Source organism: Micromys minutus (assembly GCF_963924665.1).
Source record: "Micromys minutus genome assembly, chromosome: 29".
Classification (NCBI taxonomy): Eukaryota; Metazoa; Chordata; class Mammalia; order Rodentia; family Muridae; genus Micromys; species Micromys minutus.
Genome location: NC_137964.1, coordinates 26949152 through 26976302, shown reverse-complemented (window position 1 = coordinate 26976302; position 27151 = coordinate 26949152). Strand labels below are relative to the sequence as shown.

The following is a 27151-nucleotide window of genomic DNA, read 5'->3' as shown; positions in this document are numbered from 1 at the left end:
AGAAAGATTGAGCTTGGTAGATTAATTTTGTTCTTGTGTGTGTGTGTGTGTGTGTGTGTGTGTGTGTGTTGGCTTCTGTTGTAGCTGTGAGGTTTTTGTTGTTTTGTTTTTGGACAGGCTCTCACTATAGTCTGCATAGATATAGTCTATGCACACAGATTGGTTCCAGACTCACAGAGGTCTGTCTGCCTCTGCCTGCTGAGTGCTGGGTTTGACAGTGTACACTACCACACCCTACCTGGCTTTCTTGTTTTTAAGGAGGTAGGGGATCAAGTGATCTCACTCCAGCCTCTCATGGAGCTGGAACTACAGGGCAGAAGCTTCCCTGTGTGCAAGGTTACTGAGTAGCTCAGGCTATCCTTGAATCCTGAGCCTGGAGCATGTGCCTCCCCAGCACTGGACCTTTCTTTTTACTTAACAGTGAGTCACTGGCATCAGGACAGCTCTGTAGCAAAGCTGAAGCAAAGGAAGTGACCTCATGCAGCCAAGTCCATATTTTAAGTTTGTGTTCTATAGCCTCAGGCTCTGAAGTTCTCATTCAGTGAGAATGGAGACAGTGTGGTGGGGAAAGCAACCCAGCCTGAAGTCCCACCCTAGTAACGTGTGATGGGCGTTAGTGAGGTCTTCTCCTGGCTGTTGTTGCACATCCCTTGAAGAAGTAGGAATTGCATGTGAGGTGCTCTATGTTGGTATATGAGAAGTTATATGATGCCTACTAACAGGAAACTAAGAAACGTGAACCTGGAGCGTTTGCAGATGCTTCCCATTGCTATTCAGTGCTCACATGCTGGGTGGTGGGTTGCAGAATGGCTCCTTAACTTGTGCTTTGCATTTCAAGTTTGCTTTGCTTTGCTGTCCTTCCTAAGCTGCACTACTTTTTCTTTCTCCCATTTTAGAATGTTAGAAGAAAAGGAAGAGCCGGGCTTTCTCACTGGTTTAAAGATCCCTGCCCCATGGGCTGCTGGGAAGACCGTGGAAACAGTACACCCTGTCAGAGACAACTATAAGTTTAAAGAGACTGTTCATATCCCAGGAGCTCGCTGTCTGTATCTACGATTTGACACCAGATGCTCATCACAGTACGACTATGACAAAGTAAGCAGGAGCCAGTCGTCACTGCTGCCTCGACTTAGCTGCTTCTTATTTTCCTTTGCATTGGTCACCATTTCTCACTAATTTCTGTCTTGGGGCCCTCTCAGGAGACTTCCCTCAGATAGTGCTTTGGAGGGTGTTGACTGAGGAAGTTGAGGAGCCTCACCTCTGTCTGACAACAGTGCTGTAGGCATGTAGACACTGTGTCTCTAAGTGTCCGTGAGCTTAGATCTTGGACAGAGGACTTCCTGTGACTCTGCTGCCTTCTGCAGAGAGGTGTGTAGGTATGACAGCTGGTGATCTGGAAAGGTCTCACTGCCCTCTTCTGTGTCCTGTGGAAGAGGCTGGCTTTTAGAAGGGTTAAGATATGCCTGGGTCTGGCCTGCTTTTTCTTCTTTGCCGTTATCTCAGGCACCTACATAGATTTTGAGGAAGAACAGTTTCCAACTGGTGGCTTAATGTCCGTTCAGAAAAGGCAGGATTTTCTTCTGTTGCTGTTGAGTTGGAGTCATGAGGAAAGGACACACAGACTAGTGCTGCACATGCCGTCTTCTGCTGCTGGTCAGCCACATGTCATCTCTGCCCGTTGTGAACAGAGTAAAGGCAAATGCTCTTAATCTCATTAAGGGAGGCTTTTAGGGTAAAGGTAACTTAGCCACAGTCTTGAGATGGTGAGATGCACAACCAGATGTCAAATCTTCCTCCCTGTTAGGTTTTAGGAGAGTCAAGCCTTTCAGAGGTATGGAGGAGTTGAAAATGTCCTGAAAACTCAGCCTGTAGATGAAATGCTTCATGGAGCATGGTGCTGGTTCTCTCCTTGCCTCTCAGTTCAGGCACAGTGTCTGCAGTGCCTCATGTGCAAGCAGATGTTACCCCTTTAAGTAGTATTAGTTTTTATTTTCTTTAAAAAAGTGATAATTTGCCTCTTCTGGTATGTACTGAGTTGTGCCTGCCACACACATTATAATTAAGGAGGCTTCCCACATAGACAAAAGTATATTTAATTTCCCTGTGGCTCTGGCTGGTGTCAGCAAGAGGTCTAAAAGGAAAGAGCTCACAAGCTGACAAACATCCAGAGTCGAAGATGTAGCTTTCACCTCCTGGCTTAGCTGCCAGGTGCATCAGTGTATGGGACCCTCTGGACTGCTAGTCACAGAAGTCAGTGCTGTTCCCTCTAATCATACTTGCCTGATAAGTGAGCTGTCACTCTGTTCTATGATAGGAGCAGCCAATGAGGGCCCGATGGCTCAATAGGTAAGGCTCTTGCAGCACAAGCCTAATGGCCTCACATGCGTCCCCCAAAGCCCATGAAAAAAGGAGGAGGAGACAACTAACTTGACAAAGTTGTTCTCTGGCTTTTCCACATGGGCCATGGCACACAATCCCCCCATGCACGTAAACCATGAAACACGACTTTAATAATAAACAAATCAGCAATTAGATATAACTGAGTGATGGGCGAATAGTATTAACAGATGAAAATTGTCCCTACAAGCAGCAGCCACCTTTCCTGACCTATATTTGTGTCATTTATTTATGCCATTAAGCAACATTTTAAGAATATTTGGCTTGTTTTCACTTTGTTGCATTTTAAATCCTTATTTATAATTATTTTGTGCTTTTATTTTGTATTAGGTATTTTATTTTGTATCAGCTCACTTCATTAATTTAGGGGAGGACTTAAGGGGCAAACTGCATCTCTTGCTAATGAGTTCTGATAACTAGGATGGAAAGAACTATCTGAGAAATATACATACGGTCGCCAGGTGTGACTAGTCAGATCTTCGTGTCCCTGTGCCAGCCGAGAAATATACCTGTGGATAATTTCCATCATTGTTCTCTCACTGTCTTATAAATACCAATAGCTGATTGCCACCAGACTTACATCAGCTAGACTTTAGATGTGAAGGTCTATTAGTTATATTATAGTAAATGACACCAGTGTGTGGCTATAAATGTATTTTTTTTTTTACAAATACGTTTTTTTCAGCCTCTTTATTTGTAGATGTTGTTTTTGTTTTTCTTTTACAGTCTAACGGTCTATTTTCTGTTTTGAAGTTGGTGATCTACGCGGGGCCTAACACAAACAGTAGGAAGGTTGCTGAGTACGGAGGCAACACTCTGGGATATGGCAGCCGTAGTGTCTTAGGAACTGGTTGGCCGAAGGACTTGGTGAAGGTATGGTGTCAAGTCACAACTTCTTTCTAGAAAAGAAAGGCGACTGTAGGTTCCTTATGGGCTTGAGGACTAAGTGTAACCCCAGAAAGCATTGCAGTGAGACTTGAGTTAGTTGGGGTCACATTGCTAGGCCTATAATTCGTAGCTAGTCAGACACATAGTTAGCTAGTTAAGGCAAGACTGCTAGGCCTATCATCTTCCCACTTCTGTTTAAAATTACCCTCCTTTTGCTTGGAGGACATCAGACCCTGATCACGCTAGAACTTGAATCCATCCACAGGGTTCTTCCTGGACACAGGTTGTCAGAACTGTTTCTTCCCTTGGGTGGGGCTGCTAGTTTCTCCAGGATCCTTTTCTGGACATTGACCATAGAACACTGCAGTTTAAAAGTTTCCAGTTAATGTTATCAAATGAATTTGGCCTTTAAAGAAAAAAATAACGATCGGGTCTCAAACTGACATGACTGGGAGGGATCATGCTTTATCCTCTGGACCTTTGAGCTACTGAGTGTGTACCCAGGGCACAAACAGGGATGAGAAGCCTGCTAACCCCAAATATGCTCAGTGTGTTTGCTGAGCCTGCATGTTGCACACACAGTGTATCTACTTTAACTGGCCAATGGCGATAGTCTGCCTGGAATGTCTGGCTGAGCTAAATCCAGATCTGCTGCTCTCTGCCTCTTCATTGACACAAGGAGAGCTGAGGAGGGAACAAGCAGAGTGCAGGTGAATCTCTGCGAGTTCTCAGGCAGCCAGGACCGCACAGAGACCCTATCTCAAAAATAAACACAACAAAATAAGTAAATTGCTAAGCCAGAGATCTGGTTGTAAACTCCTATAATCCACTACTCTAGAAGCAGAAACAGGAGGAACATGACGTCAGATCAAGTCCTTATCTCAAAATATAAAATAAGAAAGAGAAAAGAAAGAAAGAAAAAGAAAGATCAGTCAATTTCTGAAATATATTGCTCTCTTGGAAATTGTTTGACTTTTTTTTAAAGTTCATTTCCCCTTCCTCCTTAAATCTTAAGGTTGAAGGCGATACAGTCACCTTCTCCTTTGAAATGAGAAGTGGCCGTGAGCACAACACTCCTGACAAAGCTATGTGGGGCTTTGCTTGCACAGTCCGCGCTCAGGTACTGACCCTAACACTGCTGTGGGCAGAGTGAACTCTCCTGTGTACCTTGCTGACATAGGTCATATTTGCCTTGGAAACAGGGCAGAATATGAGCCACTCTTTGACGTGTCTCTTCATCAACAAGTAGGGGGTCTAACAGGAGTGAGTGGTCATTTTATAGAATGAAAGAGCTGGAACCTAAAATCAGTTCAGCAGCATAGGAACCTTCTGTGACCAGGACTCTGAGGTCTGGAAGTGACCTGACTCTAGCATATTTGTGCAGGGCAAAAGCAGCTGGGACACTTAGTTAACATAAGCATTTAAATTTTGGGTTAGGAGTTAAACTCCCCTTGGGTTGTACTGTAGACTTGGAGGTTGCCTGAGCTTGACCCACCATAGAATGTCTGGGGCAGAGCAATGAGCTAGCATGTGCACCCTGTGAGGCAGGCAGGGGTCTCTGTCCTCTGTTTATCAAGCAAAATGGCTGCTACTCAGGAGTCATACAGGTATCTTGAGTGTGATCTTTATGGAATCAAGGCCTGCATTTGACTAGACATAGCCGAGAGCAAGCGGCCTAGCTTCCTGCACATGATTCTTGGTTTTTCTGCTGTGAAATCTGACCAGCTGTTCACTCCCCAGAACTGTGTGAGACCTCATTTCGTGGTTACTTCAGTGCTACCCCTATTCCTGATGTTGGATACTGTACCCGCTTCCCATAGCAGCTGCACTTGGTGCGGCTCTAGGAAACCCAGTGGGATGGTCAGTGTGCTGCAGCACAGCTTGCAGTGCTCTGCCAGAGCCCACTGACTCGTGCATGTGGTTCGCCCCTGTCTGCCTTGCAGGAGTCCTCCGAGGATGTCTCAGGAGGCTTGCCCTTCCTGGTAGACCTAGCCTTAGGTCTGTCTGTGTTAGCTTGTTCCATGTTAAGAATCCTGTACAATGGACCAGAAATTACCAAAGAAGAGGAAGCCTGTCAGGACCTGTTGCGATCCAAACTTCTACAAAGGTAACAAGGTCTGCATGGAGCTACTTCTGTCCACAAACATTAGTAGACTTCATGTGGAAAGCTGTGCTCGAGCATTCCCCAGCTAACTGTGCTGTTACCCAACCTTCTCTTGATATCTATGCATCTTAGGACTGTCATTAAAGTGGTACCTCCCTGCCTTCTCAGCCTTGCTACCTTTTCATTAACATCTTGGAACTGCATATGTCTTTCTGCAGTCTAAACACTGTACAGCTGAAGGACACCCAAAGGGAGGATAGTTGTATGGTGAACAAGTCAGACATAATGGGATGGGGTAGTAACCATGTGCCACTTTCACCTTTACTAGGAAGCCCCAGGGTTTCCTAATAACATTACAAAAGAGGTAGAGTCCCAAGATTCTTTCATACAATGTTTAGTTTAGCCTCTGTAGGTTTGCTGAATACATATTGGACACATCATGTGAGCTTTCGTGTGTCTCCTGTAGCTGCGGCTATTCAAGATTTCCAGTAATCTTAGTTACACGGGAGTGAAACACTTCATTTGTCTGTCTCTCCCCAGGTGCCAATGGCAGGTGGAGGCCAATGGAGTTATCTCCCCTGCCCTTACTCCGAGTCCCTCTCCACTGCCGCTGACCATAGATGAAGACAGAGAATTCACCTACCCCTCGGATGTCCTTGTGCCTCCTGTTGGGAACTACTTTGACCTGCCTCGGATCAGGCTGCCTCCAGGAATCATGATAAAGCTCAGGGAAATCTCTGGGCGTGCACGACCTCAGTTTAGACCAAGTATAAAGTATGTTCAGAGAGTGGGGATGCAAATGAACCTTGAACTTTTTGTTTACCTGGGGTTGGGGTGTAGTTCAGTGGAAGAATGCTTTTCTCTTATGCATAAGTCTCTGGGTTTGAGCCCCAGCACCATAAAAATTAATTCAGTTATATGAAAATCTTATATCTACTTGGCAGACAAGAGCTGAGTATTTAAGTGAGCCCACCAGGTGGCCAGGGCCTCTCCTAGTGTGGCCCTCCAGTCATAGTTGTAGCCCCTGGGAATTTTGGTATGCAACCCCACTTAACTTTTGTTGAGTCTAGGGGTGGGTCTGTATGTAGGGGTAAGTTTCCTGTGGGATTCTGGTGCATGGTAAAACTTGGCAAGTTCTAGACTTTTCTGACCTTGCACTTGACCTCAGCTTCTACTTTTGATTTTTATATAGTCTATTTGTGAATCCCAGGGAAGTGACACATCTGAGTTACACAAATGCTGTGCCATTCTTAGCCTGAAGGCTTCCTTCTCAGGGGCAAAATCACCTATTTCAGAGAAAAATTTAGAGTAGATACAATTTTAAATTAAGCAAATGCAGAAAACATTTTTTGTTTTATCATTTTTTTTTGTGGGATGGGTGCATATTCATACCATGACACACGTGTGGAGGACAGAGGACAACTTGCAGAAGTCAGTTCTCCTTCCATCATGTGTGTCCTGGGGGTCAAACTCAGGTTCTCAGACTTGACCACAAGCCCCATTCTCCAGTGAGCCCTCTCAGCTCCATAAACTGCACTCTGTTTAACCCTGTGTCTCCATGCACTACACACCACAGTCTCAGTACTGCATGAAATCAGTACCAGAAGACGAGTAGTACTGAAGCTCTGGGGGTTTTTGTTTTGTTTTTTCTTTTAAATTCACTTTACATCCTGATCACAGCCTCCCTCCCTTCTTTCTTCCCAGTCTCACCCTTAAAAATCCCTTCCCCTTGAAGCTGTTTTTATTCTGTGTACATAGGAGTGCACATCGCCATGGCTGAGTGCACAGAGGCGGGCAAGGGCTGTGCAGTATCCCTGCTCCACACGATCAGCTTCATGCTCATTCTTACTGAATGAAGTTTGCCATTTGGTATGACTGGCTGTCTCCTAATGCTGGTATCCTGTCTGTGAACCTAGTACTGAGGCTGTAGTCTTGTACAGCCTCACCTGACCCTTACATGGCCGTCATAGACTGGCATTCAGGCACTTAGACTTGGTATCCAACCTAGTGCCTCTCAACTTCCAGAACGAACGTGTGAGCCAGCCCTCCAGCTTCCTGAACATCTCCTCAAGAGCTTTAGCTCTATTCCCTCTGTGATGCGACTGTAGCTCAAAATATAAAAATCTTACTCTGGGAGATATATTTTATTTTGATGTTTGGCTTGGTCAGCCAGTGTCAGTTTTATCAGCTGATAAACTAAGCTGGTTGCCAGCACATAGTGCCTCTAGTGTAATACAAGGGTGACAGTGGGTCAGTGTTTGAGTTGAAACCTACAGTTTTCAGCCTGTTGCATATGGTGCTGCTGAGTTCTGCTTAGCACACACCTGACAGGTGTCCATTGTCACCACAGAGAAGTGATCCAGCCCGACGTCATGGAGGAAATGGTGGTGTCGTGTGTTATTAAGCACTTGAACTTGGTTGATGCGCTACAGTCCCTGATCAATTTCCAGTATCAGGAAGAACATGCTGAGGAATATGATTTATTGTGTAAAATTATGGGAGAGACCTTTAAGAAGCTCAATGCCATGGAGAGACAGCTGCAGGTGAGTGAGAAAAGAGCCCTGAATCAGCTGTTGGAAACTGAAGGAAGTGTTCGCTAGCTCTCACCAGATGCCATGCTCACAGATGCCCTCATTTTGTCTGCATCTATGTACATGTTGTGTTTTCAACCCTCCTAGAGTGTGGCTGAGCTGGAACAGAAGTGGCAAAGTGAGGCTGAGGATGCCATGCAGGGGAAGCTGGAGAATAACATGCCTTTCTTTTATGATTACCATTTTAATGAGGTGAGTGCAGCCTTGCGAGTCAGCACGGGGGCATGCCACTTAAAGAGCAACGTGCCACATGTGCTCACACCTTCATGTGTGCAGAGAAAGGAGTGCTATTTTTTGAAACCTGTACATTGTGTGACACACCCATCCTTTTTAAAAAGTTAAATATAAGTAGTTAGGCTGATACTTTAGGATATACAAGTAATTGATTTTTAACTGGTTGAGAGCATTGTACAAAGGCTAAAGAAGGTTTTACACTGGTCAGAATCCCAGCAGGCTGAGATACTTGCCACCAGACCTCGTGACCTGAGTTCCAGCCTCAGGATCCATGGTAGAAGGAGTTGTCCTGTAACCTCTGTACAGGCACTGAGGCACATGAGTACACAGTCCCACACTCACATAATATTATGTAAGAAAACAGAAGGAAAAGAAATTACCATTGTTATTAAATTTTGCTTTCAAACCTTAAGAACCAAAACAAAAATTTTAAAATATGGTTTGAATTGGAAATCACAAGAAAGTAGGCCATGACATTTTTTTAACATTTATACTATTACATAAAAGTAAACAATTCCAGAACTTAGAAAGTCAAGGCAGAAAGATTATGAATTCAATGTCATCATGCACTACAAATTGAGACTCTGTCAAAGAGTTAAGTCTGAGGCTCTAGCGCCCTGACAGCACTTGCTTCTAAGTTCAAAGCACTGGTTTAATTCTGCAGAACAGAGGCAAGATTCACAGAGCAGAGGTGGTGGCTGGTCCAACATCCGTTTCTCTAATAATGTACCTTGAGCTTGGTTTCTGCAGGTCATGCATACCATCTTTTCTTGATTTTTCCTTCTTTAGAACAAAATGAAAGAGCTAGAGCTTTTGTGCTCAATGAAGGAAGTCTCCTTTGATGGAAATGATCTTGAAAACATGGTCCTCTCACTGAGGTTAGTGATGTTACTCACCCACCAGTCTGACTTCTCACCTTGGTGCTCAGGACACCACGGGTCCAGTCTCTGTTAGGTTTTTCAGTGTTGTGCATTCACCAGATACTTAGAGTTAAGATTGCTGGTAAGTCAGCAGCTTTGGTTTGAACTTTCCTAAGGTAGCACAGGCATTTGAAACAAAATAGAAAATCCTTGGATGGAGGAGGGTCAGGTGAGCAGTGTTCCCTAGTAGACTGCTTCCTTCCTGTTCTTGTCCCAGAAGGCTGTGTGGGATGAGCTGGAGAACAACTAAACCCACCCCAGTCTCTCTCTCTAGGGAGAAGTTCCTCCAAGAAGTGAATTCTCTTACTCAGAAACCCTCCCACCCGCTGGCAAAAACAAAGACACTGGTGAAGAGTCTGATGAACCGAGCAGAGCTGCTGCTGCACGTCACCATTGCAGCCCAGTCCGGCCTCACCAGAAGCATCTCAGGAACACCAGCAGAGACGCCTGGTACTGCTCCAGGCTCTCGCCTGACTGTGTGCATAAAACAGACATGAACTATTTTTAAGGAATACATTTCTAGGTTCTCCAAAAACAACAAAATGGGAGATGTAAACATTTTCCTTCTTGTCTCTTAAGTTTCTTTAGTCTCTAAGACTTGAATCCCTATGGAGTCATCCTGAATGGGTCCCTTTTGGCTATGAAGGTTCCCCCTGGAGCATCTGAGGAGAGCATTGGCTTGCGTGTGTATAGTCAGTCAGTGGCCCCTGTTTCAAGTTCATAGTTTCTGTAGTTCATATGTAGTTGTATTTCAGAGTAACAGAAGCAATTGTAATCAGCATTGTGAATCTTAGACTGCACCAATCTTTTTTTCTTACTCAAAACTGGGTTTCCATTGTGTAGGACCTTTTGGCAGGGCTGCCCATAAGTTATTACTAGGAATGCCTGGGTCACATATTTTTTAAAGCTTATTCAATTTCTTTAAACCCAGTTATTTTTTGTTTATGAGTGCTTTATCTGAATGTATGTCTCTGTGACTGGTGCCTACAGAGGCCAGAAGATGGCACTGGATCCCCGTGAACTGCAGTTACAAATGGTTGTGAGCCACCATGTGGGTCTTGGGATTCCAAGCTCAGGTCTTCTGGCTGAACAGCAAGTGCTCTTAACCTCTGAGCCACCTCTCCAAGCCCCCTTCCAGATCACATTGCAATTCTTAGTCTGAAAATGTGTCTTCCAGAGAAATCAGTGAGATCCCAATATGGTTCACTCTATGTAGCCCTGGCCACAGCTGCCTTCATTTTATTCAAACAGCCTATTTTTAATGGAAGCCTCAGTTACTGCATAACATTGGTGACACCTTACAGGGCACTCAGAGTCTCAAGGATAACAGGCTGGTAGCAACCAAGAGATATTCTTAACTCTACTTTTGGTTTAAGCTGGCTATTCCTTTTTAATTTTTTAAAAAGAATTACTTGCTTATTTTATGTATATGAGTACAGTGCAGCTCTTCAGACACACCAGAAGAGGGCATCGGATCCCATTACAGATGGTTGTGAGCCACCATGTGGTTGTTGGGAATTGAACTCAGGGCCTCTGGAAGAGCAGTCAGTGCTCTTAACCACTGAGCCATCTCTCCAGCCTCCCAAACTATCTATTCTTAAGATGTGAGATGACTTTATCCTATAATTCTGACTTCATTTCAGGGTTTGGTTTTTTTCTTTATTTCTTTTCATGTGGGGTGTGTATATGTGTACTTGTGCCTGTAGAGGCCTAGGATCCAAGGCACTCTCTGAAATAAATGACTTTGCCATTTATTTTAATTAAGAAAGTTGGAAGTGAGGCAAAACAAAAGTTGCAAGTTCCAGTGTATATACCTGTAGAACAAAATGCAGTCTGGGCAGCAGTGAGAACCTATAAAGGTAGATATGGCACAGTGTGTTAGTGCCTGCCTACGTAGTGAGTATGCAGTTGGCCATGAGTTCAGTCCCATTACCCAAGGGGTGGGGGATTGGTGCTTCCATTTTGCACCTTCTTCCTTTTTCTCTTCAGTCTTGGACACTGACCCTTGGGCTTTCTGCGTGCTAAGCAAATGTTGGACCACTGAGCTATAGCCCCAGCCCTCATGCTTTTCAGAGTGCTTATATTGAAGTGAACACTGGTAGTTTTTAAGTGAATTTTTGTCTCTCTTTGGAAAACCACTTTAATAAAAGGACTTTAGATTTTCAAGCTAAAATACAGTTTAATCACATATTTAGGTTTTTAAAATGACTGCTCACTCTTTGGTCTACTTTGCTAGCCATATTACTGGCTGAATCCTGACTGAAAGTGAAGATGCTATTAGTGTGGTGCTTCCCTTCTGCTTAGCTATGGATCTACCTCCCTACAAATCAAACAGCAGAAACATTAAGCAGTTTTCCTTTTTCTTGTAGCATGCAAATCAGCTTCAGAAACAAAGGTGGCGTCTCATGCTGTCCGGCAGCCTGTTTTCCTTCGAAGCATGTCTGCTCCTTCTGACCTGGAAATGATTGGTAATGAAGACTTGGAATTTACTAGAGCAAATCAGAGGTAACGGTCCTTGGCCAGAGGGGACCTCAAGGTGTAGTTGCACATGGTTTTCAGAACAGCTCCCTAAGTGTGGTTCTTGTTTGCTCATCTATTACAGTTTTGTTTTCTGTAGGCGTCGTCACGTGACCAGCCACCGCAGCAGCTCTTTTACACTTCTGCAGTCACTGGCCATTGAAGACGGCAGGGACAAGCCCACTTACAGTGTCCTGCTTGGGCAGCTGTTTGCTTTTATTGGCACCAACCCTGACCAAGCGGTGGGTCACAATGTTTAGACTTCTGATGAGTGGCCCCTGGCAGCCGGAACATATATGACAGTGCAAGTCAGCTTCCTCCCTCTTGTGCCTTTCAGGTGTCCAGCAGCAGCTTTCTTTTGGCTGCACAGACGAGATGGCGGCGGGGGAACACTCGGAAGCAGGCCCTGGTGCATATGCGGGAGTTGCTGACTGCTGCTGTGCGAGTTGGGGGAGTAACACACCTAGTAGGGCCAGTGACAATGGTCCTGCAGGGGGGACCCAGGTCAGTGGTTTCCTTAGTTCACACTGTTCCTTCCAACATGGACAAAAAGCACATCGTAGAATTTGCTAATGTCTTTCCTCAAAAAAAAATTTTGGGGGTGGAGTTTGACACAGAGCTTAAAACAGCCCTGGCTATCCTGAAACTCATCTGTAGAACAGATTAGCCTCAAACTCATCCACCTGCCTCTGCTTCCTGAGTGCTGGGATTAAAGGCATGTGCCACCACTGTGCCTTTGTCCTCACCTGTTTTTATAGTGGTGTTGATTTTGAAAAACATCTCAGGGACTGGAGAGATGGCTCAGTGGTTAAGAGCACTCACTACTCTTTCAGAGGTCCTGAGTTCAAATCCCAGCAACCACATGGTGTCTCACAACCATCTGTAATGGGATCCGATGCCCTCTTCTGGTGTGTCTGAGAACGGCTATGTATAATAAATAAATAAATCTTAAAAAAGAAAAAAAAAGAAAAACATCTCAGGACACATAACAGAATGTGGAGGTCTCTTTTACACCTTCAGTCCTAAATTGTCCCCTGTTCTTTTGGGGAGGGGTTGTTGTACTGACCATATGCATAAAGAGCCCCCATATTTTGTCCATAAGTATGCACATGTATAATGTTTATACATAGAAAAGCTTTTGCTTCAAGTTTTCCCCTATAATTATAATTGTTTTTCTCAGTATATCTTTGATATCAATGTCTTTTCAGCTCATCATTAGGGATCTGCTGCTTTATTGGGTTCTTTTGTTTGTTTGTTTTTAAACTTTTATTTTTATAAGTACACTGTCACTGGCTTTAGACACACCAGAAGAGGGCATCAGATCCATTACAGATGGTTGTGAGCCACCATGTGGTTGCTGGAATTTGAACTCAGGACCTCTGGAAGAGTAGTCATTGCTCTTAACCACTGAGCCATCTCTCCAGCCCCTGCTTCTTCATTGTTAAAAGCATCACAGAACTCCACTGTACTTTTGTTTTTGCATTTAACTCATGTCTAGTCATGGACACAGGATCATTCATTAATTTCTTTCAGTTGTGCATTGACTGGAGTGATGTAGTTGGCATCCTTTTATACACTTCTGTGATGATTTTTATTTGGTCAATTCTAAAGACCATCGTTATGAATCCTAACTCAGAAGAAGGCTTCCACATGTATTTGGGAAGGTTTTCATACCAGAGTTCAGAGGTCCTCAGCAGAACAGGAAAGACTGAAGCTGCTGCTGGAAGCTTGTGCCTTCTGCTGGTCTTTGATGCAGGGTGGCCAGCAACCAAAGGGCCAGCAGCTACTGAAATTATGTTTGGGGAAGTGTAGGCATACAGTTACCGTGCACTGTGTAGAGATTATCCTTGTGTTATTCAAATCTGATCTGGTTACACTGAGGGCATGGAATTGTAATGCTTATTCCAAGCAGTCCCTGCCTCAGTATTGTGTAAACATTGCTCCCCACTTATTCTCTGATTTGTCAATAAAACCTGATCAGAAGATCAGGTGGAGGAGCAGAAGAGAGAATAGGGATGGACTTTCGATCCCAGCTAGAGGAGGGGAAAAAAGAGATAGGAAGAGAGAATTCTGGCATGAGGAAAGAGTCCGTGGGATCATACCATAGAGCAGAGAGAAATGGGCATGGGCGGGGTGCTAGATCAATACTAAAATGCAAGTGTCTTGGGTATTTGGGCTGGGAGGTAGCCAGATTAGCCCTAAGAATTAGAATGGATTGATACTGCTCAGCTATTATACCATAAAGCTTATCAAATATATCTTATATTCTTTGTCTTATTTATTTGGGGCTAGCCAGGGATAAAGAAAAACAATTATCTCTTTTAGAATTTCTCTAAGAGGGAAGTTCCTGTCAATCATTCTGAGCAACAGCTCCAGAATGTCTGAGGCTCAAATGATAGGATTTTAGGTCTTGCTTCAGTCCATGGTGGGTCCTCTCTGGCTTTTGCCCATCACAGTGGAAGAGGTCACCATGTTCAGAACTAGCAGTCCCTGTGACAAAGCCTGTGCTCATTAGCTAGACTACCTACATGCATGTGTGAATGTATGCTGGTGTGCACACAGATGCCATGGCTTGTGTGTAGCAGTAACAGGGGAGTTTTGAGACTTGGTTCTCTCATTGTACCTTGATGAGGCAGTTCTGCGGCCACCTTGAGTGTTTGTGGAGGAGTATTCCTGTTGAAGATACCACCATATCTATCCAGTGTTTCAGACTGACATTCCAGGTATCATAGTTTGGTTGTCAGACTTTTGAAAAAAGGACTTTTACCCACAAATCTGTCTCTTTGCCCCCCCCCCTTTTCTATTTTTAAACTCAGAATTATTTGTGTTTATAAATGCAATTACATTACAAATCTTTGTAGATAAATTTGATAATTTCAGCCTTCAATGAATAATAAATAAGATAAAATCAGCTCATACTGTGTTGTTACCCTAGGAAAGGATCATCTCCCATCCCCTGGGCTCTCATCCTCTAGTACTTGAAGCATGACCCTGAAGGAGAGTCTTAGCTAATCTGCCTAGGCCTTCATTTTTGCATTAGTGTAACCACAAGTCTAATCCTTAGTGCTGCATAGGATATGACAGACATGTCTCAAATAATTAGTTTATTATCAAATACATTTGAGAAATGAGTAACCCTTTTCTAATCATACAACTGTTGTCTTAACTTCATCAAGGGATCTGAAAACCCTGCAGTAGAGAGCTCTGTGTAACTTTCCCAAACCCAGATTGCCTGGTTTTTTTTTTTGTTTTGTTTGTTTTCTTTATTGTTGTTGTTAATTGTTTTTGTTTTATTTTGGAGCATCTTGTTTGAAAGGCCCCTGGGAATCCTTCTAATTCCCTCTGTTCTCTGGAGCATCTGACACTGAGCTTGGTGGTCTCCAAGATGCCTTTAGCTCCAGATTCTTGTCACTGGGCTTCTTGGAAGGACCACTTCCCTTATTAAAGTCACTTATCATTGATGTCTTTGGGAAACCTGAACTTGATTTTGTCTCACAGAATTGAAGAGCTCACCTGTGGTGGGATGGTAGAGCAGGTCCAGGAAGCCTTCGGTGAAACCATGACCTCTGTTGTGTCTCTGTGTGCTCGGTACCCTATTGCTTGTGCAAACAGCATTGGACTCCTGTGTACCATACCTTACACCAGGTGAGTGTGACATATCTTTTGCCATACAGATGTTAGACCCAATGTGGCCAAATAAGCAGAAGGCAACTTTTTGTTTTATTTCATGTTTTTTAACTTATGAAGTTGAATTTTGGGGAGCTAAAGAGATGTCTCAACAGTTAAGAGCACATATTGCTAGTGTAGAGGATGAGTTCCGTTCCTAGCTACAGGGCATTCTTGTGTGTGCAGGCACCCCACACATGTAGTATACACCATACTAGACACAAACACAAACACATAAAATACATAAAAATAGAATCTTAAAGTTAGATTTTTCTAATACCTCCTAAAGCTTTTGTCCTACTATCAGGAATCTAAAGTTACTTTCTTGAGTTGCCATGTGACTAAACATTGCCACTAAGGTTATATTACACTATGCAGATTTAGAGGTTCAGGGAGGGGAAAAGACATATCTTTTGTCTTGGCACAATTCTTTTATTTCTTGGGTCACTTAATTAGTGACTTGGAACTGTTACGTGTTCATGGACTCATTCTTTGAATGCTCTTATAATAACAGTTACTGGAGTGGCTGTGGGACTGCTCAGTTGTTAGGAGTTCTGGCTGCTTTCAGAGGACCCAGGCTCAGTTCAAGGCATCCATATGGTGGCTCACAACTGTCTGTAACTCCAGTTCCATGGCCTCCAAAGGCAGCAGACACATGCGGTGCACAGATAAACATGGAGATAAAACACATAAAAAATTGTATTGAAAATAAATATTATTTGCTCTGTTACTGATATGACTCATCAGCTTCTGGCCTGCTATCCTACGTGAACAAACCTGGTTTCGAATGCACCATAACAGAAAAAGCATCCTGAATGACTGTACATGTTATCACCCTTAACAAAAAACCATCTGTGATACCCTGAGACTTCTGGAGCCTTCACAAAGGCTGTCAGTGTGGTCCATCCCTTCTCTGCTGTTCACCAGGAGTGAAGAGAAGTGCCTGGTCCGAAGTGGTCTTGTGCAACTCATGGACCGACTCTGCAGCTTGAGCAGTCAGACCGAGTCCAGCTCCAGTGAGAAGCAGACGAAGAAGCAGAAGGTGGCCACCATGGCCTGGGCTGCCTTCCAGGTGTTGGCTAACCGATGTGTGGAGTGGGAGAAAGAGGAAGGTGAGCAGCCTTCTACTTCCTTTCTGCTCCCGGTGGGTGTGAGGGGAGGTCTTTATAAAACCACTAATCAGGTGGTGTTGAGGCTGGTGAGTTGATGAGACGCCGCATAGGTGTGGTTCTGTAAACTTCACAGAGCCATGTGGTTCCAGACAACACAAGGAAGATGCAAGAGCATTTCCACACAGCTGTTCCTATGGCACTGACAGTCTCCATGAAAGAGTTCTGTAAAATAACAGTGCCATATGTTTTCAAATTCTATTTTCAGTGGGTGATCCAATTTTAAAAGTCAACCAAAAGATTAAAGAGTTGGCTCAGTGGTTAAGAGTACTTGTTGTCTTACGGAGGACCTGGGTTTGATTTCCAGCACCTACATTTTGGCTCACTATATATGTAACTTCAGTCCAAGGAGACCTGAAAGCCTCTTCCCCCTCCATGGGCCCCAGGCACACATACATGATACACATATATACATTCAGGCGAGAGAGTCATATATTTAATTTTGTCATTTTTAATTTTATTTGATTTTTCAAGACAGGATCTCTCTATGTAGCCCTGGCTATGCTGGAACTCATTCTGTAGACCAGGCTGGCCTTGAACTTGGAGATCTACCTGACTTTGCCTCCTAAGTGCTGGGATTAGAGGTGAGCGCCAACACCACACAGCTACACTTAATTTTTCAAAGTTAACTGAAGAGTAGTTTTCCTCAGTGTTCAAGGTCTGTGAACATACTTTGTTTTTGTTTTTAGTCAGCATCTCACTACGTAATCCTGGCTGTCCTGGAATTCACTACATAGACCAAATTATTCTTGTACTCATGGAGATCCACCTGCTTCTGCCTCTTGAATGCTGGGATTAAACATGTGTGACACCATGCCATAATTTTTGTTAGAGAGGTTGGAGATTTAGCTCAGTGGTAGACTGCTTGCTAGCAAGCACAAGGCCCTGGATTCTGTCCTCAGCTCTGGGGGGGAAAAAAAAACAAACTAACATAATTTTTGTTAGGTATATTTATTGTATGTGTATACATGTTTGTGGATTTTATTCATTTGGTTATATGTGTGGATGTGGGCACACTGTGGAGGCCAGAGGACAGCTTGTGGGAGTCCTTTCATCATGTGGGTCCCAGAGGTTGAACTCAGGTTGTTGGGTTTGCTGGTAAGTGTGAGCCAATTTGCAAACCCTCAGTTTGTACTCTAATGTCTAAAGAACTTTTTATACTATAAAATGGCAGAAGAGGAGTTAAGCTACTGTTCCTTTAAGAACTGTGGTCTGGGGGCTAGATAGTTAACTTAGTAGTTTAGAGTGCTTGCTGTTCTTTCAGAGGACAGAGTGCACTTCCCAGCATCCATATCAGCAACTCACAAACACTGTAACTCCAGCTTCCGTGAATCTCTTCTATCTGCACACACATGTTTATACATGCATACACCCACACATATAACTTAAAATAATAAAATACGTGTTTTTTAAAAATTTGACCAAGCAAATTGGTGAAGAGATAATGGTATTGTGGTGAGAGCCAGGCCACAATGTGGTGCTCACTGCATGCTGTGGAACAGACTGGGTGGGCTAGACATTCAGCAGAGTTCCTTGGGAAGTAGGACGTAAGCAAGAGGACTGTAGAGCTGAACATGCATGGAAACTCAAGACATGCTGTGGCCTTTACAAAGGACAGTTAGGAAATGAAACTAAGGTGAACATGGAAATTGGTGTTATTCCTCTATTATATATTAATTAATTGTAATTCATTCTCAGGAGGACGTGTCCTCTTAGCACTTAATGTTTATGTGTACAGAGTGTCTAAAGAGACTGACTGGTTAGTGGATCATTGAACAAGATAAAATGTGTCCATAGGATGCTTTAATGCAGAGAGACTGGGAGGGAGGAGGCTGGTGTGCTTTCCTTTAGTACTCACTATCCTTCCTGTCCTCTCTTCAACTCTGAAGGAGGCTCCACAGAGGCTGTGCATTCAGGGCTGGCCCGGCAGGTATCCAGTCTCCTTACCAACCACCTTGCCAGAGCCACTGAGTGCTGTGGCAACCAGGCTGCTGGGAACGATGCCCTGCAGGATGTCCTGAGTCTTCTCAATGACCTCTCCAGGTAGGAAGGCCTTGCAGAGCTGGAGAGCAATCTGTTTTCCCCTCAGTGGTTGGAATAGCTTTTGCTTCTGTTGGGTTTTGGAATATCTAAGTTCCTAGACCTTTTAACATGCTGGTGCTTCAAGAAGAATTCTAGAGAATCAAGTCACTGAAACAGTCTTTAATATGCAAATATAAGGATTATAGGAGGCAATGCATGGTTTGCTTTATAACTTGATGGCATCAGCTGCTGGCCTTACAAGCATTCCAGTTGCACTGGAGTTCAAACCCAAGTGTTAGTACCTGAGAGTGAAACATAGTCATTTGGGCTGGTGGGTGGAGTACTGTGTGATATGCCAGAGCCCCAGCCGGCTTCCATTCTCAACATCACACACAGCCAGTGAGGACCTGTAATTACTTTGTTCTTTTGTACTGTATCTTTAAGCTGGAGTGGTTCTCCAAGGGCTTAATTACCCCACATACCCATGTGATGTACAAGACAATGTGTTCTTTGGCTTTTGCTGTCTCAGTAGGTTTGGCTGTGGCAGGTCACCCATGTTGGGGGTTGTAGCACTGTGTGGCAGCTTTGCTCTTGACACACACATTTTAAGGGCCCAGGTGTGGAATTGCAGAGCCCCTAGTTTGGAGTTCTAGTTTTTGTACTCTTTGAAACAGTATGGACATGTGAGCTTGAGCTAGCAGAGATCAGAGAGGATGAAGGAAGCCATCCTTCTCAGATGCACTGTCAGTTTTGCGAACACATAAAAAAACGCCTGCTCCAGATTGTCATTCCTTGCACAATGTCAAGTCCCTGACTTCTTCCTGAGGTCCCATCTCAATGTTTGTCCAGCTTCACCTAGAGAAAACTTACTTCTGGTGTCTGCAGTGACCTCAGCACAGCGCCCTCTTCTTCCCCATCTTACAGGAGCCACATAGGGAAAGCCATCTTGAGCCAGCCAGCTTGTGTTTCTAAGCTCCTCTCTCTACTGCTGGACCAGCGTCCATCCCCAAAACTGGTGTTGATCATTCTTCAGTTGTGCCGGGCTGCTCTGCCTTTGATGAGCGTAGAGGACTGTGGAAATGTGGAGCTCCCACCCTGGAGCTACTCTGTCCCTTCCCTGAACAGTGAGCAGGAGGACCCCAGTGACCCTGCTTCCAAGATTGCCTCTCTGCTCTTAGCCAAGCTGGCAGACTATGTGGTCCCAGGTGAGGAGTGCCTGTCTACAGGATGGTCTGGGAGTTCAGTCCTGCTTGTGGCCAGGCCCCAGATATGCCTGTGTGTTCTGTGAAAAAGGAGAGGGACGGGAAAGGGAGGGGAGCCACACAAATAGTTCTGCAATGTTTCTGAATGGGCCTTGATTTTTGCTTTAAGGATGTCAGACGGTTCTCTCTCCAACTGCTTCTGAACCTGACACCACATTGACAAAAACCAGTCCTAAGAATTCCTTAAAAGGAGATAAAGATCCTGGAGAAGAGAGTGAAGCAGTGGATGGCAAGCTCTCCATATTTATCCACAAGCGTGAAGACCAGTCCTCTCATGAGGTCCTCCAGCCATTGCTGAGGTGACTGCAATGACTATGATAGCTGCATGACATCAGAGGCCATCCGTGTCACCAGCACTGTGCTAACCCTGTGCTGTGTGACTGCCTTAGTCTTCTCCTGACTGCAGGCCTGGGCCTCTGGCCTAGTATGAGCCAGCAGTGGGATCCACTGTGAGAGGGCAGTCAGTGCTTCAGGTGTTAACTCTGCAGCCCCTCTGCAAATTTGGCCATGTCATCTTGTCCTTATAAAGAGGCTCAGCGGCTGCTGTATAGTCCAGGAGCACTTAGATGGCAGACCAATCTCTTCATGCAGTGATATGTGAACTCCTCCTCCCAGAATGGGTCCTTTGTTTGCTGTTTGCCACAATGGCATATAAAAGCAGGTAGCCTCATCTGAGCATGATCACAGTAAGTGTTCAGGTGACACACTCCCCAAAAGCCATGTGGCTGCACAGGCCATTGCAGTACTGATATATTGAAGGAGAGGGTGCCGGATCATTTGGATGGAGGGCCAGGCCTTCCCTTCCCTGCAGGCCCCAGATGCATGCTGCTGTTGAGCCTCCTGATGGATTTCTGTAGAGTTCAGAGTGCCTCCTTTACTCGGGGGGCCCTAGCCAGCTGCCTTCAGGGTATACTATTTGCCTGCTCTTTTGTTTGTGCTTCATTTTCATGTAGGTTTTTAATATCAGAATTCTTTTGTTTTCCAAGATAGTATTTCTCTGTGTAGTAGTAGCCTTTGTAGTCCTGCAACTCACTCTGTAGACCAGACCTGCCTCAAACTCACAGAGATCGGCCTGCCTCTGCCTCCTGAGTGCTAATGTCAGAATTCTTACAAACAGACTATGTGGGGCTAGAGAGATGGCTCAGTAGTTAAAAGCACTGGCTGCTCTTCCAAAGAGCCATGTGGCAGCTCACAACTGTCTGTAACCCCAGATTTAGAGGATCTGATATACATACATTGAGGCAGAACACCAGTGCACATTAAAGTAAGTAAACCAAAATCATTTAAGAAAACAACAGACTTTGTTTTGGGTCCCAAAATGTCTATAATTATGAAAAAAAAGTTTTTTTTAAAAGGGTTAGTCTATGGATTTCAAAAGCTACTCTTAGCAGCAAGATAGTTCAGCAATAAAACTCATTGCCACTAAGCCTGGTGACTTGAGCTTTATCTCCAGAACCTACTTAGTGGAGGAAGAGAACCAACTCCTATAGGCTGTCCTCAGATGTCTACACCCATGCTGTGGTGCTGCGCATACATGCATCCACATATGCATACACTAAAGCCAGTTTTAGCACTAAATGGTGCCTGCACATGATTTGGTTACTAGGTGACACAAGCCTCTTGTCACATACACCTATAGTGGCTTACCTTCTTTGTGTTCCTTCTTGCAGCAGCTCAGAAGGACGGCCCTTTCGACTTGGTACTGGTGCCAACATGGAGAAGGTTGTGAAGATGGATCGAGACATGACCAAGGTAATCACATGGGGGAAACTGACAGAAGCCCCTTTGTACACTTTGGGACTTCCAGAAGATGTCGCGTTTTGTTTTGTTTTTGTTTTTAAGAAAACATTTTTTAATTGATTCGGTTGGCTGCATTAGCATCAATTGTATTCCCAGCTGCCTCCGTTTCCCATAAAAAGCTGGGATTACAGATGTGTGCCTGAAGTATGTAGTGCTGGCATTGAACTTGCAGCCTTAGACAAAGCACTCTACCAACTGAGCTATATTCCCCATAAACGACTCTCAGACTCGACCTACAACTGTTTCTTAGCCTTTTAAGAGAGGTTTAAAGTCTTAAAATAGTTTGGAAATTGAAGGGGTGAAAGACTGCTAAGAGAATAACACTCAAGAATTACCAGGGAGGAGGGTGTGGCTCGGTTGGCAGAGTGCTTGCCCTGGGTTTAATCCCCAGCACTTTGTAAACCAGGAGTGGCGGCGTGTACCCACGATCCCAGTGTTCAGAAGGTTAAGGTGGAAGAGGATCAGAAGTTACAGTTTTCCATCACTGTATTTCAAGTTTGAAACTAACCTGGAATACATGAGATTCTTAAAAACAAGGGAATTATAGACAGAAGATCATGAAGATAGAAAATATGTTCACATTCACAACTCATTAAAGGAATAAAAGCAACAGCTATGAACAGTTTTGAAACCTGTATTTTTAAATCAGCTCTTGTTATGAGAGATGGTAATACTCATTAGTATCAAGCATGGGTAAATGCATATCTCAAAATTCAGGGGTGAAACAAACAGTGGGGGCATGTGTCCTTTATTCCATCACTCAGGAGGCAGATACAGGTGATCTCAGAGTGCCTGGCTAGCCAGGGCTACAATAATGAGGTCACAGCATGTTCTTGGTTTTATGTGAAAGCCAAACAGAATATAATCTATGTATCTAAAAATAAGGGACTTTTAAAATATAGACATTAATACACTTGAATAGTGAGATGCCAGGCATCTAGAACCAAAGTCTAAAATTTTTTCAGCAGACTGCGATATGTGTGTAGAGTATAGGACACTATAATCACAGAAGTCACCATTTACAAGGATAAAATCCCCAGAATTCAGAGTTTACGGAAATTGTAACGTGTGTATGTTTTATGTTGTTTGTGGTATTTATTACTTTGGTGATGGGGAAGAGATAGATCTGTGAGAGTCTGACCTGGGGAGAATGAAATGAGCAATGCAGATGTCTTCAACCCAAACTCCAGGGAGGCTGCTGTGAAGTGATCACAGAAGAGGCCTCAGCCGCCCTCAGGAAAGCAACCAAGTGGGCACAGTCGGGCCTCATTGTCAGTGTCGGGCCACCAGTGGAATCCATCAACCCAGAGACTGTGAGTGGGCTGTCCACAGGTGACAAGAAGAAAACTGCCCAAACCTCCATCTGCAGAGAAAGGAACTCTGAACTGGCCAGGTGAGTCTCTCGAGGTGCTCCCATGGTGGTGCTCTTGCAGACACACTGTGGAATGGCTTGCTATTAAGGTTTGAATCTATACCATCCCTTAACCTGCTGAAAATAAGGAGAACGGGCAAGAACTACTCAGTTTTGTAGAGGCTGCTCCCAAAGCACTGCCTAGTATTGCTCTAGGGGAGAGCAACAGAGGCAGTGCTGAGGCCGAGTGGGAGCCTAGACAGGTGCTCCTGGCCAAGTGAACATGGCAGCTAAAGGAACCTTCTGATGTCAGTTAGCTGCTTGGACATAGTGCTTCCTTCCCCAGTCTCTTCCCCAGGGGTACAGTCAAGGGGAGTGTTCCTGGAAAATGCTTATGGTCTTGTATACTTACAGGTAGTAACAGCTGCAGCCTGAGACTTTCTCTGATCCCCAAGGTTTCTGTCCTAAGAAACTTGGGGTCCATTATTACAGGGTGTGTTAGTCAGCATTTCCTAACTTATTTAGTTCTGGTTTGGAGGTTCAGGGTACTGGTATTATCCCAGTTCTTCGCTGTATCATGTCATGACAGATCCTGTGCATGAGCAAAGTGTTTACATATCCACATAGGATCGAAGGAGAGTTGGAGGAGCTGAGCTCAGGCTTTTTTTTGGGGGGGGGGAGGGTAGGGGTCAAACGAGTGACTCCAGAGCAAAGGGAGTCAAACCTTTGCTCTGAAAAGTTGTGTGTGTGGGGAACTTAACCAAGGAAAGGCCAAATGGGGTTTTGAGACCTTGAATTTTAAAATCAGAAACAACCCAGGTACCCACAATTTGCTCAGACACAGCAGACTTGGTGGTTCTATATGAAAAGACTTTTAAACAGGGAGATGACACACATCTACCAGCCTTGGTAAGCAGAGGGCGGTATAAACACTTTACACCCAAACTATTGGCAGCAGTTTCTTTCAATGTGATCAAGGTGAATGTGGAATGGAGATGTTTTTAACATGGCTAGGACTTAAGTCTAACACACTAAAATCATGATCACATTTTGAAAGAAAATGCACAAAAACCAAACAGCAACTTTTGAGATATTTTTCATTTGAAGGTAATCTTAATGCTATTAAAGTCACAAATGCTATTTTTATTACCCAATCCTAATTATCTAAAACACACACTGCAAACATACAAATATCTATTCTCTCCACATGTCAGTGCCCACTCACCACAGTTTTGGAAATGGGGAGAATAGATTCCCCTTACACTGCAAGTCAGTAGGTGTTTCTTTATAGTTAACTTTAGCAAACTTCATACAAAATAGTAATTAACAATGATCTTCTTGTTAACTCACAAGGAAACACCTTCAAAACTGCATTTTGTTAGTTTCTGTACTAAAATGTAGAAAACCTGAACTTCACAAATATTGAAAAGTTAAAAATTACTTTTTTTATTCCTGGTACCACTACCACAATTTACAGGGCAATATACCTGATGTAATGAAAAGGGAAAGAAAAAGACAAAGCTACAACAGATAGAAGACCTCAGGAATGTCCATCTGATTGACACTATATTGCATTAATCAATAGTTGCACTTTTTGCAAACTGTGGCTGTGACCGTCCTGAACAAGAAAGGTTTCCTGCTGAAGATGCAGTAACTTTTCTGACTGTGGATCATCGTTCCTCCTGTGGCAGATTGTTACAGTTCCTCTAGTTCTTTTAGGACAACTGTCTCAGAGTAACCTGCAGCTTTACTGACAACCCCTCACTCTCTCTCCTGCTAAGAACTATAGCCGTTTCTGTTTTATTTTAAAACCTTCTGCTTCCATATCCACCACTTCCACCTCCAGACCCATAGCTACCGCCATAGGGACTGCCTGGGCTTCTGCCACCAAAACTGCCCCCTTCATAGGTCCATAATTTGATTGTTGCTGTCCACTATAATTTCCAAAGTCATTGTAGTTCCCTCCACCACCACAGTTACCTCCACCAAAATGTCCTCCTTCACTGTAACCATGACATCCTCCTCTTCCTCTTCCACCATATCCACCGCATTGGTTTCCATATACCGGTCTACCACCTCCATAACCTCCTCTACTACTGTAACCAGGACCACCACCATAGCTGCACCATCACCTCCAAACCCATTATATCCACCATCACCACCTCCATAACTATCTCTGCTGCCACCACCTCCACCACCATAGCCTCCTCTTCCACCAAAGTTTCCTCCACCACCAAAGTTTCCTCCATGACCTACCTCCACGACCTCTCTGAGATCCAGCAGACTGCATCTCTTGTTTAGAAAGGGCCTTTTTCACTTCACAATTATGCCCATTAATAGTGTGATATTTTTGATCAACAATTTTATCAACTGTGTCACGATCATCAAAAGTTACAAAAGCAAATCCTCTCTTTTTCCCACTCTGCCTATCTTCCATAACTTCTATGGTTTCAATCTTGCCATACTTTTCAAAGTAGTCTCTCAGATTATATTCTTCCGTATCCTCTTTAATACCACCAACAAAAATTTTCTTCATCGTTAAATGGGCACCAGGCTTCACAGAATCCTCTCTAGAAACAGCTCTCTGTTACTTCACCACACACCCATCAACCTTGTGTGGCCGAGCACACATTGCAGCACCCACCTCTTCAACACAAGAGTAGGTCACAAAACCAAAGCCTCTGGAAGGTTTTGTTTGAGGATCTCTCAGAACCACATAGTCTGTAAGTGTGCCCCACTTCTCAAAATGTTCTCTTAAACTGTCATCTGTGGTTTCGAAGCTCAGCCCACCAATGAACAGCTTCCTCAGCTGCTCTGGTTCCTTTGGATCATGGCTCCCACCCACCCACCCACACCCCTGAGTCAGGCTGGGGGCGACCGGGCGGCGGCTATACCTCCATTTTGAAACCGGACTCGCCTCTTCCAACTTGAGTTCAATATGGGACCCGAGCTCAGGCTTTTATACAGCCCTCCTGTAACTAGCCCTTGCCAGGCCATCCGTCCCCAGTGATACACGAACCTCCAACCTCCCATAGGTCTCATTGCCTCTCATTAGCCCAACCTAGGATCACATTTGAATCACTGTGGACCCTTGGGAGACAAATGATACTTAGATCATAGCACAGAGAATTCTACACATACCATAAAAAAAAAATTCAAGAAGTGGCTTCTTCCTGGTGTACATTTTGCTTGTCATTTGTAGTCAACAAGTTCTATTTGTCATGTGTAAGCCCTTTCTCTCATGTAAACATGAAATCTTTTCATCCTGCTTTAACTCTGAAACCACTTTTCTGTAATCCTCCCCCACAACTTCCCCCCCCCCCCCACACACACAAGGTTTCTCTGTGTTGCCCTGGCTATCCTGGAACTCACTCTGTCAACCAGGCTGGCCTCGAAACATCTATCTGCCTCTACCTCCCCAAGTGCTGGGATTAAAGGTGTGTGCCACCGTACTTTCAGCCATCAGTGAGCATTGAAAGGTTCCTGTGTTCACATTTGCAGAACTGACCCCGTGCGACCCTTCATCAGTGGGCATGTGGCAAACAGCATGGCTGCAGAAGTGATCGCCTTGCTGCATAGCCTGCTAATGGCGCCAGAATCTAATGCTGCTCAAATATGGACCACTACGGCAGAAAAGGTTAGTACAGGTCTGCTGCTCAGCCAAGGGAGCAAGAGTGAAGCAGCGTTATAGTCATGCATTGGCAGGGTCAACCAGGAGAGCATTCTCAAATTAGTCAGACACAGCTACACTCCTGGAGTCTCCCCTGCCCTGCTGGGTCTGACTTTGCAGAGTCAGGACTGTATGTCGGAGAAACATGGCAGCCCTTGTTTCTTTTGTTTGTCTCAGACTGGTACTGATGTTATGATGTCATGTATTTTTTGATTTATTGCCATGTTCAGTCTATTGGCAGTCCTCGGGGAGGCCTCTGTGTGATTAATCGCACTGCTGCGTGCTCAGTCTTGCACTGCACCGTCACACAATGATCTAGGTGAACTGCACTCTATAATAACCAGTTCCCCTTTCTAAGGCCATTCCTTAGGCCAGGGCCTGAAGCATGCCCTGGAGCTGAGCGCTGAAATGCAGGCAGTGGTGATGGTTTCCCTCAGTGAATGACTGCTAGATTTTAGTTGGTTGCTAATACAGTCATAGCTTCTCTCATGTTATAAAGTTGTATGTTCCTAGTTCTATCTGATGCAGTGGTGCTCATGGGAAGAACATCACTGGTTATA

At 44.4% G+C, this 27151-nt stretch overlaps 1 protein-coding gene and 1 pseudogene across 2 annotated transcripts in view; one reads left to right on the top strand and one right to left on the bottom strand.

Moving 5' to 3' along the window:
• The window catches only part of HECTD4 (HECT domain E3 ubiquitin protein ligase 4), a gene marked incomplete at its 5' end in the record, with an annotated part of 141917 nt that overhangs the window by 67846 nt on the left and 46920 nt on the right, over positions 1 to 27151 (top strand). The window contains 20 exons of the mRNA XM_080940989.1: positions 897 to 1095; positions 3151 to 3270; positions 4301 to 4405; positions 5229 to 5392; positions 5930 to 6163; positions 7740 to 7932; positions 8068 to 8172; positions 9004 to 9092; positions 9409 to 9584; positions 11504 to 11639; positions 11752 to 11893; positions 11989 to 12155; positions 15150 to 15296; positions 16245 to 16429; positions 18376 to 18529; positions 19433 to 19713; positions 19880 to 20069; positions 21441 to 21522; positions 22761 to 22963; positions 26423 to 26558. Of these exons, the coding sequence (XP_080797115.1) occupies positions 897 to 1095; positions 3151 to 3270; positions 4301 to 4405; positions 5229 to 5392; positions 5930 to 6163; positions 7740 to 7932; positions 8068 to 8172; positions 9004 to 9092; positions 9409 to 9584; positions 11504 to 11639; positions 11752 to 11893; positions 11989 to 12155; positions 15150 to 15296; positions 16245 to 16429; positions 18376 to 18529; positions 19433 to 19713; positions 19880 to 20069; positions 21441 to 21522; positions 22761 to 22963; positions 26423 to 26558 (3208 nt within the window). The remainder of the gene's footprint in view (positions 1 to 896; positions 1096 to 3150; positions 3271 to 4300; positions 4406 to 5228; positions 5393 to 5929; positions 6164 to 7739; positions 7933 to 8067; positions 8173 to 9003; positions 9093 to 9408; positions 9585 to 11503; positions 11640 to 11751; positions 11894 to 11988; positions 12156 to 15149; positions 15297 to 16244; positions 16430 to 18375; positions 18530 to 19432; positions 19714 to 19879; positions 20070 to 21440; positions 21523 to 22760; positions 22964 to 26422; positions 26559 to 27151) is intronic.
• On the bottom strand, positions 24727 to 25973 carry LOC308439246 (heterogeneous nuclear ribonucleoprotein A3-like; annotated as a pseudogene). The gene is made up of 2 exons: positions 25941 to 25973; positions 24727 to 25847 (listed from the first exon to the last, which is right to left on the bottom strand). The product of its transcript is annotated as a heterogeneous nuclear ribonucleoprotein A3-like (transcript).